Raw genomic sequence first — 16649 nt, 5'->3', positions numbered from 1 at the left:
CAAAGAAGTTAAAGGAAAACTTGTGCAGAGCGAAGGAGTTTCCTTTTCTGAGCTGTAGTTGCATGTTTCACTGAAGAATTTGGCAGCCAGTCACAAAAAAGTATATTCTGGACCTAGACAGAGAGGTTGCACAATGTCAGCTTTTGGGGCCACAGGCCTCAAATGAGGATGGCAATTTCTCCTTGCAGCAGTCGGGAATTTCACACAGCTTAGTGAAAAGGTTGTAATCTTTGACAGGATGACACAAAGGTTAAAAGGTAAGCAAGGAAATGAGGGATTTATATCAGGCTTTGTGCAAGAATCAAATTATAATTAATACGTTTCCTCAGTTGTGTTAAAATCATAGTCATGACTGTTAAATATATGACAATGGAAGAAAGGGGCAAGAAAAAAAGGACAGTAATTTTTAATGGACAGAGGAATTAGTAAAGTCTAATTTCCCATAAATTGCTGTCTCCTGTTCCTCCTTTCCCTGCAACCACAGTAAACCTACATTTCTTCCAGGTCCAAAACACACATGGTGAGTGCTCTGCCATTTTCCCCTCCTGCCATTCCCATCAGCTTGTGCTGGACAGGGGGATGAGAACTGAATCCTGGTTCTCCCTCCAGAAGGGAATTGATGAGGTGACCTTGCCCTTCCTTACCCAGACATCTCTTTTCCAGAAGCTTGCAGAAATCGGTCATCTCTGAGGCTTTCCACCCCACTGCCAAATGTGACCGAGTTAGGTCATTAAAAATTAACAGGAGAAAAACCAATGCAATCATTTTCTTTCCTTCAGCCAGACTAAGGAAGTAAAACTAATTACTGGTGTTATTTTTGGTGCAGAATGCTGAGAAAGAAAAGGTCAGAAAATATTCAGGGTGCAAAACAATATTGAAAAATGACAAACTGACATCTCCGGAATGAAATATTGCATTCAGCTTATGCCACTTCCAAAAGGGGATGAAATAAATAGGTCATATGCAGAGATGAGCAATTAGTTTGTAAAACAGTTGTTACAAAGTTATATATATTTTTTATATTTATTTATGTAAGTTTCTTATTGTTATATATATTATATATAATATGTATTATATAATATATATATTATATAATAAATAATTATATAATATATATAAAATTAAGTTGCTTAACACAACATATGATACTCATATTTTTAACTTAAATATGTTATAAAAATATGAAAAATACGAAAAATACAAAATAGGTAAATTTAAAAACTGAATTATGAAAATACTGCGAGTTAGGGTTCAAATTCCCAAGAATTTCGTGGAGGGGTAAAAGCTGGCCAGAGGCAAGTCCATGGCTACAGAGAAGGGCACGGCATAGGCCGGAAGAAACTGGGCCACATCTCTTCTCCTTTGTAACACAGTGGTGCTCGGGAAAACTTGATGTTCTGTGCACAGCAGATGATGGCAGCAAGTGCAGTCCAATACACTGAATGGGATAACTCGGGAACCTGGGAGCACAGGGCGCGGAGCAGCCTGGCCTCAAGCACGGGCGAACCGGGAGGCACCACCGCCACGGGTGGTGAAACAGCCACACATTTCCTAAGGGATCCCGCCCGCCGCCTTCCCTCCGCCTCCCGGCGGGATCGGCCCTTCTCCCGGCGGCATCGGCCCCTCTCCCGGCGGGATCGGCCCCTCTCCCGGCGGCATCGGCCCTTCTCCCGGCTCCCCGTGGCCCTGGGCTCCCGCAGGCCCCGGGCCGGCGCGGCCCTGAGGGCGCTGCAGGGGCCGTGTGGCGGCCGCGGCAGGGCGGGCATTCGGGTGAAGGCGAGAGCACGGCCTCTGGCATTTCAGACACTCTAAGGGTACTTTTAAAAGTTACGGCTGTGCTCGCAAACTGAGGATCTGTTCTGCAGGGAAACCGGAAGAACAGCCGCAGTAGTTAATGAGATTCTGCAAGAAAGTGTTCTAATTCTCAGTGATTAGCTTTGAGTAACCTGTTCTTGCTAATTAAATATGAACCAGATGAAATTAATATATCCATCTGCAATCTCACGGGGCAGCCCTCAATATTGTTTTGTCTACAAGAACTAAATGGAACGGAGATAAAACAATTCATCTCTTTTTTATCCCTCCAGTTCTTCGCTTCTGCCTGAAATGGCCAAGCAAAATTCCCCATCACTAGCTGAGGTTGTGAAGCGAGTTGCAAAGCAGCAGCAGTCACAGGTGTCAGATATAGAAAAAAGCAAAACAGTGCTGTTCCAGTTGCAGGTAATGAACCTTGTTTAGAGTAGTTTAATCAATTATTTTTCATTAGATGAAGTATTTCCTTGAACAAGAGAAGCTGATGGTACTTATAGGGCGAGTGCATTTAAGTGTAAGGCAGCTATTCTGTTCATGTGTGTGGCATTTAGGCTCAGCCAAAACTCTGGATGTGTATTGTTGTTTGTAAGGCCACAACACAGCTAAGTCTTCATTACAGGAGGTAAAACGTTGGTTTGTTACTTGGAAAAAAATACCTAAAAATACGGAGCTGAGCCCACAGAGCAAATCCACAACAACTAAATGCAAAGTTAGAACCTTTTGAATTTCTTTTTAATCATAATTTCCTAAGAAACTAGGGGGGGGAAGTGGGGTAAGTATGTTAAAACTTTTTTTTCTTTTAGATTTTCACCACAATATATATATATTTTTTCCCCCAGTTTTTTTTTTTTTTTTTTTTTACTAAATGTTTTTTCCCCCCTTGTGTTTGAAGTGGGTATCCTAAATAGTTATTAAATACTGGTATTATTTAGTACTATATTGTAGAACACTGGATATGCGTAGTTTTTGTGAAGACTCTGTGATAATTTTTCTCTTTTATTAAGCTTTCAATTATTATTTAACCTTCAAGATCAAATTTCTATTGAGAAATTTACTTTTAAGTCTGAGAAAAGATTATTCCAGATGACATTTTTGAGCATGGAAGAATGCAAATGGAAATAGTAGAGTTCCAATTAAAACATCTGTGCATAGCTCTACAACTGAAATAATTGATATTTGAAATTTTGCACAAAGATAACATTTCTGAAGTAGCAGTGAAATTTTGTGGTTTTTAGGAATATCACTAGACTGGCCACAGTCTACAAAGACTCTTTTTACAAAAGATTCTTTTGTCCTGTACCCCATAATGCTGATAATGCTGCAACAATAATTTGTGATCAAACAACTTAAAAATGTATCAGTTTTTAAAAAGACCTACAGAACTTTAAAGCCCTAGGTAATTACAAGTCTTTTCCAACCTTGATGATTCTGTGGTTTCTTATGATGGTTTGAAGTACTTCTTCCTGGTTTTGTTCACTTCTCGTCAGTGAGATAATGTAGAGGCCTTTTTAGGGCTAGACACATATTTCTTACAGGGTTGAAAGTAGCTGTGATTAATTCAACTCTCAGCTACTACTGTGATGAAGTCAGGATAAGAAACTTCAGTTGAACAGTCTAGTTAAGCTCCATCACCTGACAAACCCCTCTGTGTTTGTGTGGGTTTGCAAGGGATTTTTGGCATCCTTAGTTATTTTTAGTCTGATTAGGACTTAACCAGCTCTAAGCAAACATTAGAATTAGGTTTGATCTTCCATGTCCTGTATATCTTGCAACTGTGAGGAACTTAAAAGTGAGTTCTAAGGTATCTTATTTAATATTTTAGACTCAATCTAAGGGGAGAAGACTAAGATAGTATTCTTACATTGTGCCTCTAAGATGATGATATTAAGAAATGTAAAAATGTAAGTCTAATTATCTTCCATTCAAACCACATTAGACAAGTGAAATAAAAGACTGTTGAATAAATATAAATTTCAATGTTTAACTAGACATTTCATATCTTCTTCCAAAAGACAAACCTCTTAAATGAACACTGAAATATTTTACAGGCAAAGTATCAGGAACTAGAAAAAGAAATTAATTCTATTCTGTTGGAAACAAAGACAACAGAAAGGGAAATACATCTGCAAAATGATGCCATAGAAGTGACAAAATATCAGTGTGAAAATCTGGAAGCCCAAGTCAGAGCCCTGTATTCTGAAAATTTAAAATTGAGGTGTGATGCAGAAACAGTACAAGAGGAGTTTGAGATGATACTTGCAAGAAATAATGAATATCGGGAAAAAATAAAGGATCATAAACATCTGTTTTGGGAGATGGAAAGTAAATTGCCAGTTATGATTGAACTTGCTAAAAAGAAAGCAGTTGTGGAAGAATTAAAGGCAAAAAAAGAGGAGTTAATATGTGATCTCCAGAGTCCAGAAGGATCTGTTATGAAACAAGTGCAGGTACTATATTTCCTTTTTGATTTTTTCCTTTTATGTGAAATAATTTTGACATAGTTCATATATGATTGTTTTGTCTAATAAGTTTATGGTTCATGAGGGATTGACTACAAGAGAATATAGGTAATTCAAAATGCTGCATTAATTGGATAATTTTTTTCTTCAGTATGCAGTGAAAAATATCAGTATTGTTATCTGTGTAATGTAGTAAAAAAAAAAAGGTTTGTACTGTGTGATCGAATGAACTCAGATATGAAAATATTGCAGAGCTGTAAATTAAGCTTTATCTTTGGATAAACTTATATGGACGCTTTTCAGAATTCTGTGGAAGACTATCATATTTTTACATTTTTCAGGTGAGAACACAATATTCTTTAAACTTTGTTGTCAACAAAATAAATTTTGGCTGTTTGCCAACAGGAGGTAGATTTGATGAGATGGTGATAGAAATAAGAAGAGAAGAAAAATATGTTTGGCATCCTAATCTAACACTGTTGGATTTACTTGACCCTATTGCAATTTTTATTAATAACAACTACACAGAAATTTTTCACCATGGAATTTTGCCAATATATGGACAAATACAAGTAAGAAGTTGAAATGGGATCACAGATTTCAACTTTGATGTAACTTGCATTATTGAAAATTTGATGGTACTCTATTAATGTAAATTGATGAAAATTTGTACAATAGATCTTTCAATACTGAAGGATTAATTAACATTGTATTTTCCCTTCAGAAAGAAAAATATATCTCAAATATTATATAAAATATTCTTCCATTTTGCAGTTAATTACATTTTAAATAAAGACCACCAAAATGAGCTCAAAGCCCTGTGTTGTAGTATTCATATTTCAGATCAAGAGTATATATTCTTACATGTGTAAAACAATGTGATAAAATATTTAATAGTTATTTTTTAATTACACATCCTAAATTATCATCTTAATTAGTGTTAATAGGTTTATTGTGAAGCTGTTTATTATAGACCTTTATCTCATCTCTATTAACTGAGACTGTTAAAATGAGACCATTTTAATAAGTGTTTTGGATGAACTGTACAATCTTTCAAGGAGTGGATTTCTGTATCTTGACTTACATCTGCAGGAAGAAATCACACTGTTAAAAAGCGAAATCACAACATTGAAAGACTTCATCAACAAAAAAAGAGATCTGCTGGAAGAAGAGAATTAAAAGCATGCTAAGCTTAGAAAAGAAATTGAGGTGAGTCGTTGGAATAAAATTTAATTGCAGTTCTCCTGACAGAATGTGGATAATGCAAATGAAGTTTGAAGTACTTTATACACCCTTGCTGGCTATACATTATTCAAGTATATGCAGTAATGATGCCGTCGTAAATTCTGGGTACTGTTAGTCTTTCTAAAATTCAGAGCTTAATTGTGAAGAACATTTCTTTTCTGAAGTCTTTTGAGAAGGAGTTCATCTCTGAACTTCTGGAATGATTCCTGGGAAAAGAAGAGGTCACTGAATGGTGTAAAGAAAATGCACATTTTAAAATTTCTGTAATACTTCTGAAATACTTTACATTTCACTGCTGACTTGATTATTCATGACTTGATAACTCATCAATGGAAGAATCAAATGCACCAGGAAAATGGACTTCCCATGAGTCTCCCTAATTTGAACTGACATTAAATTAGGAATAACACAGCAGCTCCTAATTAGCTGACAAGATAAAATTCTGATCAATAGTTAAGACCTTCTCTTTTAAATAATTTAACTATATTTTTTGTTTTGTTCCTTACTAAAATACCCTGTATGATTAGATAATTTTTAATTTGGAAGTTTCATACCATTTAACTTGTCAGTTCAAATAAATACCACTAAATTTAATGAGCAAAGCTTAATAATATAAAGATTAACTGATCTAAGGTTAGGTCTATTGCCAATTGTAAAATGTAGGAGAAAGAAAGAATAATTTTTTTCATGTGACAGAGAATAGAGAGATTTTTTAACCTGAAATGCAAAATACAGCTGCTTTAGAATAGGTCTGCTTATCAGCATTTGAGAAAATATTTTATTACCAAGGCAACATCCTCCTAAGAAAATTCTCTAAACCAAAAGCTAAATTAGGTAGCCTAAAAATAATGTTCTGTTCTGCTATTGAAATCAATTTAATTAAATAGTTAACCTTTACTTTTGTTCTTCAGTTTTTTGGATTATATGTTCATTTTGTCTCGGAAGGTAACAGGTTCAAACCCAGAGCCTTTCAGGGTATTATTTTCTATTAAGAACTCTCCTGAAAACAGTCCAGTTTTTAATATAAGAACTGACAGTGGATAGACAGGAATATTTATACCAGTAGTCCTCAGCACAATTTGGGGAAGAATACTCAAGCACAGGAATGAGATACTAGGCACATGGATGAGGTTTTACTGAGCTGCAGCTAGGGACTGCTGGCACCTGATGTAATTGTTTGGAGCATCCAAAGGAGGGCAGCTAAGATGGGCCTCGGGGGGAAGCTGTATGAGGAGCATCTGAGGTCACTTGGTCTGTTCAGCCTGGAGGAGAATGAGTAGCGACCTCATTGCAGTTTCAAATTCCTTATGAGGGGAAGAGAAGGGGCAGGCACTGACCAGTGACAGGACCGAGGGAATGGCCTGAAGTTGTGTCAGGTGGGGTTTAGGTTGGACATTAGGAAACGGTTCTCCACCCAGAGGGTGCTTGGGCACTGGAACAAGCTCCTCAGGGAAGTGGTCACAGCACCAAGCCTGACAGAGTTCAGGGAGCATTTGGATAATTCTCTCAGAGACATGGTGTGACACTTGGGGATGTCCTGTCCAGGGCTGGGAGTTGAACTTGATGGTCCTGATAGGTCCCTTCCAGCTCAGCATATTCTGTAATTCTGTGACTCTTAAAGCAGCCTCTTTACTTACTGTCTTACTCTCTTTCCTGAGCACCAGCTCCATCACCCATTTCTTGAAAAGCAGATCCTGTTCCTAGCCTTGGACAGGGTTGTCAGCTAAAAATCAGGGTGGTTATCAGTGTAGGGTCAAGGCTTCAGTTATGAGGATAATTTAAGATATCCACAAATAGTAGAAAATTTGTTATGTAAAAGTAATTAAAAAAACCCAAGCCAAAAGACTGACTGTCTGTTTCCCTGCTGCCCTCTTTCCCCTGTGTCAGTGTGTGACTGTATTACTCTTGGCAGATTCTTGCCTATCTTGTCCTTAAATGATCCTGGTGGTGGAGATACCCTGAGTGCCCAGACAATTTTTTCCTAGTGTTTGACTTTCATGTACCCAAGATCCAATAAAAACCACAATGTTGTCCCTTCCCTGTCTCCAGTAAGCATATTAGTGCTCCCTCCCTCAGCAGATGGGACAGACTGTTCCCAATAATGATGCTAGAGACGCATTTCTAAAAAAATGCAGATAATATTGATCATAGATGTTTCAGTGTCATACAACGTAGTCCTAGTGATGCAGATGCCCTAAGCACTCGTTCAGATGAGTGAATCTGACAGCATCTCTCAAAAAGTTGCAATTATAGTGGAGAGTGAAGTAACATGAAGGAAGACAAGCCATCGCCAATAAAAGAAGGCAGTTAATTTATAGAGCACCAGTGAGGCAGTTTCCTAGTTATTTGTGAAATTTAGGCAGCGAGATTTGCAGGAATCACTGACAGTGCTGTGATTCTGATGCAGCTGTACATCATCATGTGCATGTGAAATACAGTGTAATAATGCTTCAATAAGCAGACACAAGAGTAATTATACACTACCACTCATATGCCATTTAAACTAGGGTAAGTAAGCCCAAATTTCATTAAGGGAATGCCCATTATTTCCATTTTTATTGTAGTAAGTGTTTCATTCTTTTAACACTTCAGAATGCAAATTTTCAGAGGATTATCTACAGCAGCCATTCTTCTCCACATAAGGCAGCAATGAGGGCAGAATTGACAGTCCTGCATTACTACAGTATTGCCTGTCCAAGAAGAATGTGTCATTTTAAATGCAGTGCAGCTACAAAGGTGCTACTATAGCCATGAAGGTTACCTCATTTGTATTCCCATTGGTACCCAAACATGCTTGTCAAAGAATGAATTTCTTCTTTCTCACCTCTCATTTTAGAGCTTCAAATCTCCCATGTGCAAAGCTGTGCCAGAACTGTGACATGCTAGGTCCTTGGGTGGTTAAATTTTAGACATAACAGAGCAGATATCCACACAAAATTTCTCACTTAAGGTCTTAGGACATACCTTTTCTTTCCTTACTGGGAAAGTGAGGCATGATTCATGTCCTAAACCAGAACATCCGAAATAAGTCAGATGAATGGCTTCCTAGGTGTTTCTGTCTCCTTGGTAGCTAAAAATAAACATGGAATGACTTGGTCAAATGTCAGAATATATACTTGGATAGAATTAGGTGAGCTGAAATCACCTCTGTAAATAGTTTTACTTGAATGAAATTTTGAAGTGATTTTTTTATTTTTTTTTTTTAGGTACAGAATAAAAGATATGATGCTATTTTAAAACGTTTGCATTGCCAGCTGAACAAAGTCCATTCAAATAAAAGACAATGGCACTGGAACATTCAGCAGCTGGAGAAGAAGGCCGCAGAACTAAGAAAGTGTCTTGGAGTAGCAGAGTTACAAAACATGTAACAAACTTAACAAAGCTAGAATGCACATAATCTTTTACAGGCAGGGGAGTTTTTTCTGGAAATGCTACAAATCTTAAATAGCCTGATAACTGAGTCAGGCCTTAGTGATTTCTTCTTTTTAAAGTTTTTCTCACTTTCATTTTGTGGCCTAAACTAATAACCACATTAATATAATTAAATAATAATTAAATATAATTAAAATAATAATTGAGCTGTTCAGGAATAAGTGAACTATTCAGGAGGAAAGTTACTGAAACTTCCAGGTGTTTTCAAAATATGTGTCAATTTTATCTAAAAAGTTATTTGAAAGTCAACCAAACAAGATTTTGGGAGTTCCTGTGTATTTCATTTGGTCTCTGAAGGTTGGGATATATGCTGCTTTTCCTGCAGAAAAGCTAATATTGGTATATATTTGTGCTCTTGAGAGACCAAAGTTTTTTTATCTTTTATCCACATCCCTTTTTATTGCAATTTTCTAAGGAACTCTGAAAGCTTTGATGGCCTGGATTTTGCTCTGTGGGAAACTCATCTAGAAAATGTTGCAGTCTGCCAGGATGTTCTGGCATGGGGGACAAAGGGGCCAAAGGCTGTCCAGCTGTAAAAGACCTTGGAACAAGTATACTCAGAACTGGACTTCAAATAGTCTGACTTCAACTGGTCTAATAGATGTGTTCTGGGTTGATTACCCTAAACCAGGATAAGATGTTAGCAAAGAGGAGTGAGTAGGTATGATCTCTGGACAGCTTTTAAAATGGAATAACTCACCCTCAAGAAACAGGAATGTGTTACAGATGGTTGATGATAGAGGAATTTATTGTCTAGAGGATTTTAACTAATATCAGCCATCTACCATCTAAGTGATTTATCATCTAAGATGACTCAATGTAAATGACAACATATTAAAAATTCTTGTTAAAATAGTACTGAACAGCAGCTATTTTCCTTTATTTTTTTATTGCTTGGCACTTGAAGAATTTACAGTACTTTCCCTACTCTTACACTTAAGGCAGTAGTTCTGCTTGGACATAACTTGTAATGTTTATCTGTTCTATGGAAGTAGCTTTTTATTTAAGGTCTTGTTTTAAATTACTTAGCTTTACCTTACTCATTAATATAAAATTAAGACTTGACTATTTACTGTGAAAAATGTTAAACTGCTTATATATTATTTTACAAAAGCAAAGCTTAAAGTGTAGTAATATTATTACCCTCATATATTCATGTATATTTACATTTCACTTAATATAAAGTTATTTTAAGCAATATCTTGATTCATTAGGGCTCTTTCTCAACATTATTCATCTCTTAAGGCTTTTTTGTTCAGTCTTTTTCCTTTGCAATAATATGAACCAGGCTGCTTTCATTAAAGCAATAAAATAGTACTAGAAACCTCCATATCCTATGCTAGAGTAATATCATGTCCTGAATATTGAGTCTTATTGAGTATATAGCACAAAACTGTGACATTACAATTGTTTATCCATACACAGAGCAAAATAGCATCCATTTTATGCATGTGTCTTCTAGAAAGGGTCCTGATCTGAAAAGCTGGAGAATTTACTGTGTTATTGTTAGTTTCAGCAATTAACTCTCTTCTTTTATTTTGCACGGTTCCTAGTTTCAGTTTATTCATCCACCAAATGAAAGGAGTATATCAAGTACAATGATATAAGTAAAAATACTGATGTGCTGTGTTCTTGATGAGTTCAATAGTTCAAGCCTTCTAAAGCTATTGATTGTGAGATCTCACCAACAGCTTTAGCTAATGTATCCCCCAGAGTGGTACTACATCCAACATTTTCAGGGTTTTAAGATGATGTATCCTTAAGTATGCCTTTTACCACTGATATTATCTTGTTTTTATTTTTAGTTTATCATTATTTCTGCTCCAGAACAATTAATGCATCAAAATATGTTTTTTGTCTTACTTCAGCTAAGTTCACTTTGACAGCTCTTACCATGGTCTAATATCACAGTTTAGCCTTGCATTTATTACCTGCTAAAAACAACTATAGCAAACAATCCAAACCTTCTAATGGAACAACAATATCACACCTTTGTTTTTCTTTCTGACCAATGAAGATGTTCATTATTACTTCCCTGGGAATTAGGGCGGTTTCTGTGTATCAACACATGTACAGAATGACTCACTCATCTCAAATAAATACCTTGGACTTACATCTTCCTTGTTCCTTTTCATAAATCTCAGTGATTTCCAATATCTCAAATGGCTTCTATGATTCTTTGTACATTTTTTGAAATAGTTTAATATAATTTAACAGAGGTACATACAAGGGCTGTGTATAATATTCCCTTTACTGCTACACGTGGAAGAAATGTTCCTTTCTATACAAAAGCTTTCCTATCATCCATGATCTAAGTTGTCTTACACTCCTGGCTCTGTGCAAGAGAGACAGTATTTTTGCCTACTGGGGAACTTGACCTCTTCATGGGATCTCAGCTACCAAAGGCATATTCCTGCTTTTTCTTCAGTGTAAAACTTCATTTTTCAGTATGCATGCTTGAACTGTAGCTACGTTTTGTGGTTAGAAAGCGGGAAGCTGAGATGTACTTTAATTTCCAAAGCTCCCTCCATTCATATGGGAACACAGCTAAACCATACAACAGCTCCTCTCTGGCCTGCACAGATGAGTTTCTTGGTAAAACCAGGATGTGAATTGGAAGGAATCACAAATGGCCAAGGATCTTTTTCATAGAGACTTCAGCTATTACCAGGGAATCCCCAGTAGTTACCAGAGTATTTGAGACACAACTTAGTTCATTTAAATATGTATATTGAAAAAACAAATTTTATTACATGCAAACACTGATTGTTGTTGTCATCTCACATCACTATCCTAGTTAAATGCCACAATTATAATCTTTCTTTCCCCATAAACACATCGTGTGTTTAACTCAACTGCCTTAAACCGTGAATTGATTAATTTTTAATCTTGGAAATTTTGCCCTCAGTTTCCACCAGACTTCTACTTCAGCCGCTGACTACACCCAAAATCTGTATTCAGTGCTAAAGACCACATTTTAGAGGATCAAAAACATTTTGCACACTTGCATTAAACAGAACTTTATTTAGCAAAGTACTTACATATTTTCCCTGGTGCAGCATCTCAAATTATCATTCAGTGTTCAACAGAAAATAAGTATAAGGAAGGTATAAACATTTTACTCGGGAATTACAGTTAATTAGGAGAAAACCTCATCTGGAGACAGAAAGTCAGCTGAAACAAGGAAATATAAATTACTGCCTTCCCTATATTATCAACATTCTGTACAACAAACAAAAAAAAAAAAAAAAGAAAAATTATGTAGCCTTTTATAACAATGTCTAGTTTCAACAAATCCTGGCAACCTGCTGAGGCATATTTTTCTTGGTACAACATTGAACAGTAGCAGTTTGATTTCAGGGCATTTTTTCCCCCTTAGCAAGCAAGCATAGTCAATAGGAGAATGGTTTATTATTTTTGGGAAATAACTTAGTGAATGAGCTTTGTATTCCTACTGCATGAAGCTCTCCCAGCTCCTGCTGGAGAACTGTGCTGCTGAACCCGTATCAGTCATTTCTGAGGATGGGTGTGGGACTAAGGGAAGAATTTCTGGCTTCAGTGCTCTGCAGAGAATGACAAGAAGAGTGACTGCCCACTCTGAACAGTAAAACAGCAATGAGCAGTGGGCATGTAAATAACTAAGTGTGGGAAAACTTGCCACCCATGAGTCCTACCCACCACCTAGGAAAACTTTAAAGCACAGGAAACTGGATTTATTCCAACAGTACAATGTCAATGGGTTGGAGAATACTGGGGGAACTCCACACTTGACAGGGAAAATACACAGCTGTTGAATCACACATGGCATGCAGCAAATGTACTGCTGTGTGATAAAGAGAGGTATTTCCACATGCTGTAGGCCAGTGTTCCACAGGAAACCCTTTCATGTGACTCAACAACCTCAGGTGCTGGAAGCAGAGGAAATGTGTCAGATAATGCAGACATACCTGCTAAAGTCACTGCTCTTATCAAGGCTGCATCAGATAAACAATAGAACAACAGAGCAACAGAACAACAGAGAAGGGAAGCAGGGTTGAGGATAGACACCAGTGCTGTGCTGCTTTGCCTCTCTAATAGTTTGCTTTGTCCCTCAGGAAAGTCACTTGCAGAACTGTGTGCATAAATGTGACAGCTAATGCACGATATTCTACTATAGTTCTTACATGATGCTTCAGAGAAAAGGATGCCTCTTCATGAAGAGGAATCATGACCACATCGTGCACTCATGGTACATAATGCTGCTGAGGGTGGGAAAAAAAAATAATTTCAGAACTCTTAGCTGATTTTCTGAAATGCATTAATATATCATTAGCAAATAATTGTTAGATCCTTTGTTAAAATGCAGCTGTAGCATGTAACTCTGAGTCATGTGGAAGCAGTGACTTTTTGAGGAACAGTCTTAAAAGTGTGGTGAGGCACTTGCACAGGTTGCCCATAGAGGTGGTGGGTGCCCCATACCTGAAATCTTTCAAGGTCAGGTTGGACTGGGCTTAGAGAAACCTGATCTAGTTGAAGATGTCCCAGCTCATTCCAGTGGGTGTTGGACTAGATGGCCTTTAAATATCTCTTCTATGTCAAACCATTCTATGATTCTATGAAAGCAAACAGAAGAGACAGTTTTACTGTGTCACGAAATAATTCTGTTGAAAATGGTTGCTACAATACCAAGCAAAGGACAATACTCTGTGTTGAACAGATATTTCTCTTGTTAGGAAACCACATGAGTTCCTTCTACCTTTTTCAGTAGCTTTTTAATTTAAAATAGTTAAATATTTGTACAGAATTTAGTAAAATTCTCTGTAAATCTTTCCAAGAGCAGCAAGCTTCTTAATCTCCCATTTTATTATAAATGTCATGTACCATTTATTCAATACTTATTGACTGAAACATAAAAGCTTTGATGTTTTTCTGTCATCTGCACGTTGTATTAATTAGTGCAATCTATCACTTTCCGTGATTTCAGCAAGGTTGGGTAGATTTTGGGGTGGAACGAGCATCGGCTTTGGAAACGCAGCTGCTGCTTCCCCGCACTGGCACTGAAGTCCAATGCTTCCCTCCAGTGGTGAAACGTCTTCTTACATGGTAAAGGCGCCTTTCATCCTCCGCGTTTGAAGGTCAATCCTTATCGTGAGAAGCGTTAACATTTCTACAGAACATGATATATAATCCTAAATGCTATTTTTTTCCTAAAAGTGCGGGATAAAACGGAGATGCTGCACATTCCAACTTTTACAATAACTGGAGGATTTAATGTATTCATTCTTAATTTTTGATCTGCTTTTTAAAGAGGATTAATTTGGCAAATTTTCTCAGACCTTCTGTTTTAATATCAGTTATAATGCAAAGCCCACTACAAACAGAAGGCATGCAATTATTTTCTTAAAAATAATTAAAAATACTTGGTTTTGTCTGCTACAATTTTTTGCTTAGGTCACTATCTCCTTAGTAAAAATTATTCTGTTTAAAATCCTTGTCTTCCCACTCTTTGATAAAGAATATATTTCAGAATTATCAGATCAGGCTCACAGCTGACTAAAACTGATGACAGTTGATAGTTACAGATTTACAAAATATTATGTAAGCCTGTGTTTTCAGGCTTCTTAAATAACTCTGCCTGGACTGAATCTTTTGGCCTGAAACTGCAGTTCTGTCTCAAGGTCAGTGTTCTGGAAAGCTGAAACATAAGGTATGAATGTCAGTGCTTGAGGCTTCCAATATACTTGACAAGAGGAAGGCATCCTGCAGCTGATTCAGCTCTTGCATGCCTTATGGCAGAGCCTGGCTCTTCCCAGACACTTCAAAGGAATCCTAGTGCGACTACTCTTAAATTAAAAGACTCAATTAAATACCTATTTCATGTGATATAAACCCAGAAACAGCACAGACAGTCTTTTGTTTACACTATTTAAAGGTTTGTTTTATGGCTGCTTGCTGTGGAGAAAATGACAGCTTTGGCAGGGGATTTTAAGGGGAGAAGGAGGACAGTTTCAGGATAACAATCATATAATGGCTGACTTTTAGAATTTTTCTCTTTTTGAGTATTGGCACAGAATTCTAATCTATTGAATCCTGACTTGATAATATTCCTGTAAAATTTACACTAATAGACCAGTAGCCTTCTCAATCCCCTTGGATAAAAGCTATCTGAGGCTCGTGATTAAAATTTTATCCTCAGGCTTTGTCATTTCTATTGTCATATTTACTAAAGGATTGGAATGCCCCGCCTCAGGTGCAGTACTAATACATTATCTACCTTTTGTGCATCTCTATTAAAATTATTAACATCTCTCAAATTACGAGTTCATATTGTTGCTAAGACTTCTTTAATTGCTCGTGCATTTATTTTGGGTTAACTGGGGCAGTTGGGAAAGTGAAGAAGGATTTTTGCAGATGAGAGTTTGGGTATCTCATGTTTTTTCCCAGTTATATCTGATGGTTATTTCTTTTTAGTCATGGAAGGAAGGAAACACTTGTAGGGATGCTTAATCTGAACTGCTTTACATAGTTGCTTTAGGATGACAGGAATTGTACCCTAAAATGTCCCATTTCTCTCAGTTAACTGTAAAGGCAGTGAAGTGTCACTAGCTCAGATGGAAATAACTATTATTCTGATGTCTAAAGTAAGGAAAGATGCATCCAAGCCTTAAATTCTTAAGCCATCACAGCCACAAAGATCACTATTAGTAAAGATTCTTTATTGACTTATTGCTGGCCACATATTTTCCTTTGCATTTCTAACTTTCCCTATTGATTTCCTGGGCTGCAAACTTCTCATTTATATATTATGTTCAGTAATGTAACAATTCAATGTTGTCATGTTTTCCTGAATGTTACACTGGGGAGCAGTGGGAAGCTGCCTTGAACAGCCATTTCCATTTGCAGTGAACCAGAGTAAGCTTTTGGCTAAAGGATTTTGCTTTCACGATGGAGTACTCTCCTTTTTAGCGTCTCTTCAGTTTCTTTCATAGAACTCCCATTTTCCTTTTGGTTATTTTCCATCTGCTTGTTTTCCAGACTCACAATTTTCATCAACTATGGAAAAATAGCCATTTTGCAGCATCTGCTAACGTTCAGGGGCATCACCTTGCCTGTCTATTTAGAAGCTCACATTGTGGTGGTGCTTTGCTCTTTGCACTGACTGTGGAGGAGATCTGGATGGGAAGAAATCTACTTCTTGGATAGCTAACATGAGGTAAGATGAGACTTCCTAGGGCTCTAAGAAGGGTGGCATGCTGCCTTCTAGCATGTTGCCTCTGTTGCCTGAAGAAAGAGTCCGGGGCAAATAGTTCTAAACTCATGGTAGATGATTAAAATTACATGACATAAATCCCATCTATTATCTCCAGTTATGCCTGGCTGACTCCAGGCCAGGAATTAGTGTAGCTCTATCCATCGTAGTGAGACCATAATTGAGTTACTCTGCACTGAGAGCAATAATACTTTCTGTGTTAAAGGATAGCAAGGAATAATTTTAGAAACTCTAATAAGTTGTGTGACCTCCATGCTACATTTCTGAAATTGAATTCTCCCATGGCAAGACAATTGCTCCCCCACAGTCTGCCTCTCACTGCAGACAAGTCATAAGAAATAATTCAGCTATGGTTTCATGGTCTATAAAGAATTTCCCTCCTTCCCACCCTGCTTTATTCTCTTCTCATATTCTATGTTTTAGCACATTCACAGTTAGCCTCTGAATTATCA

The 16649-nt window shown here is 37.0% G+C and overlaps 1 protein-coding gene across 1 annotated transcript; it reads left to right on the top strand.

Moving 5' to 3' along the window:
* Positions 1-1542: 1542 nt before the first annotated feature.
* CCDC122 (coiled-coil domain containing 122) lies at positions 1543-11063 on the top strand. Its single transcript, XM_023936858.2, is given in 5 exon segments — positions 1543-1814; positions 2088-2220; positions 3861-4259; positions 5364-5480; positions 8723-11063. Coding segments are annotated over 4 exon segments (792 nt in total). The 5' UTR covers positions 1543-1814; positions 2088-2106; the 3' UTR covers positions 8885-11063.
* Positions 11064-16649: the final 5586 nt, after the last annotated feature.

This window comes from Cyanistes caeruleus, chromosome 3 (assembly GCF_971803275.1).
Source record: "Cyanistes caeruleus chromosome 3, bCyaCae1.hap1.1, whole genome shotgun sequence".
Classification (NCBI taxonomy): Eukaryota; Metazoa; Chordata; class Aves; order Passeriformes; family Paridae; genus Cyanistes; species Cyanistes caeruleus.
This window is presented reverse-complemented; position numbering and strand designations above follow the sequence as displayed.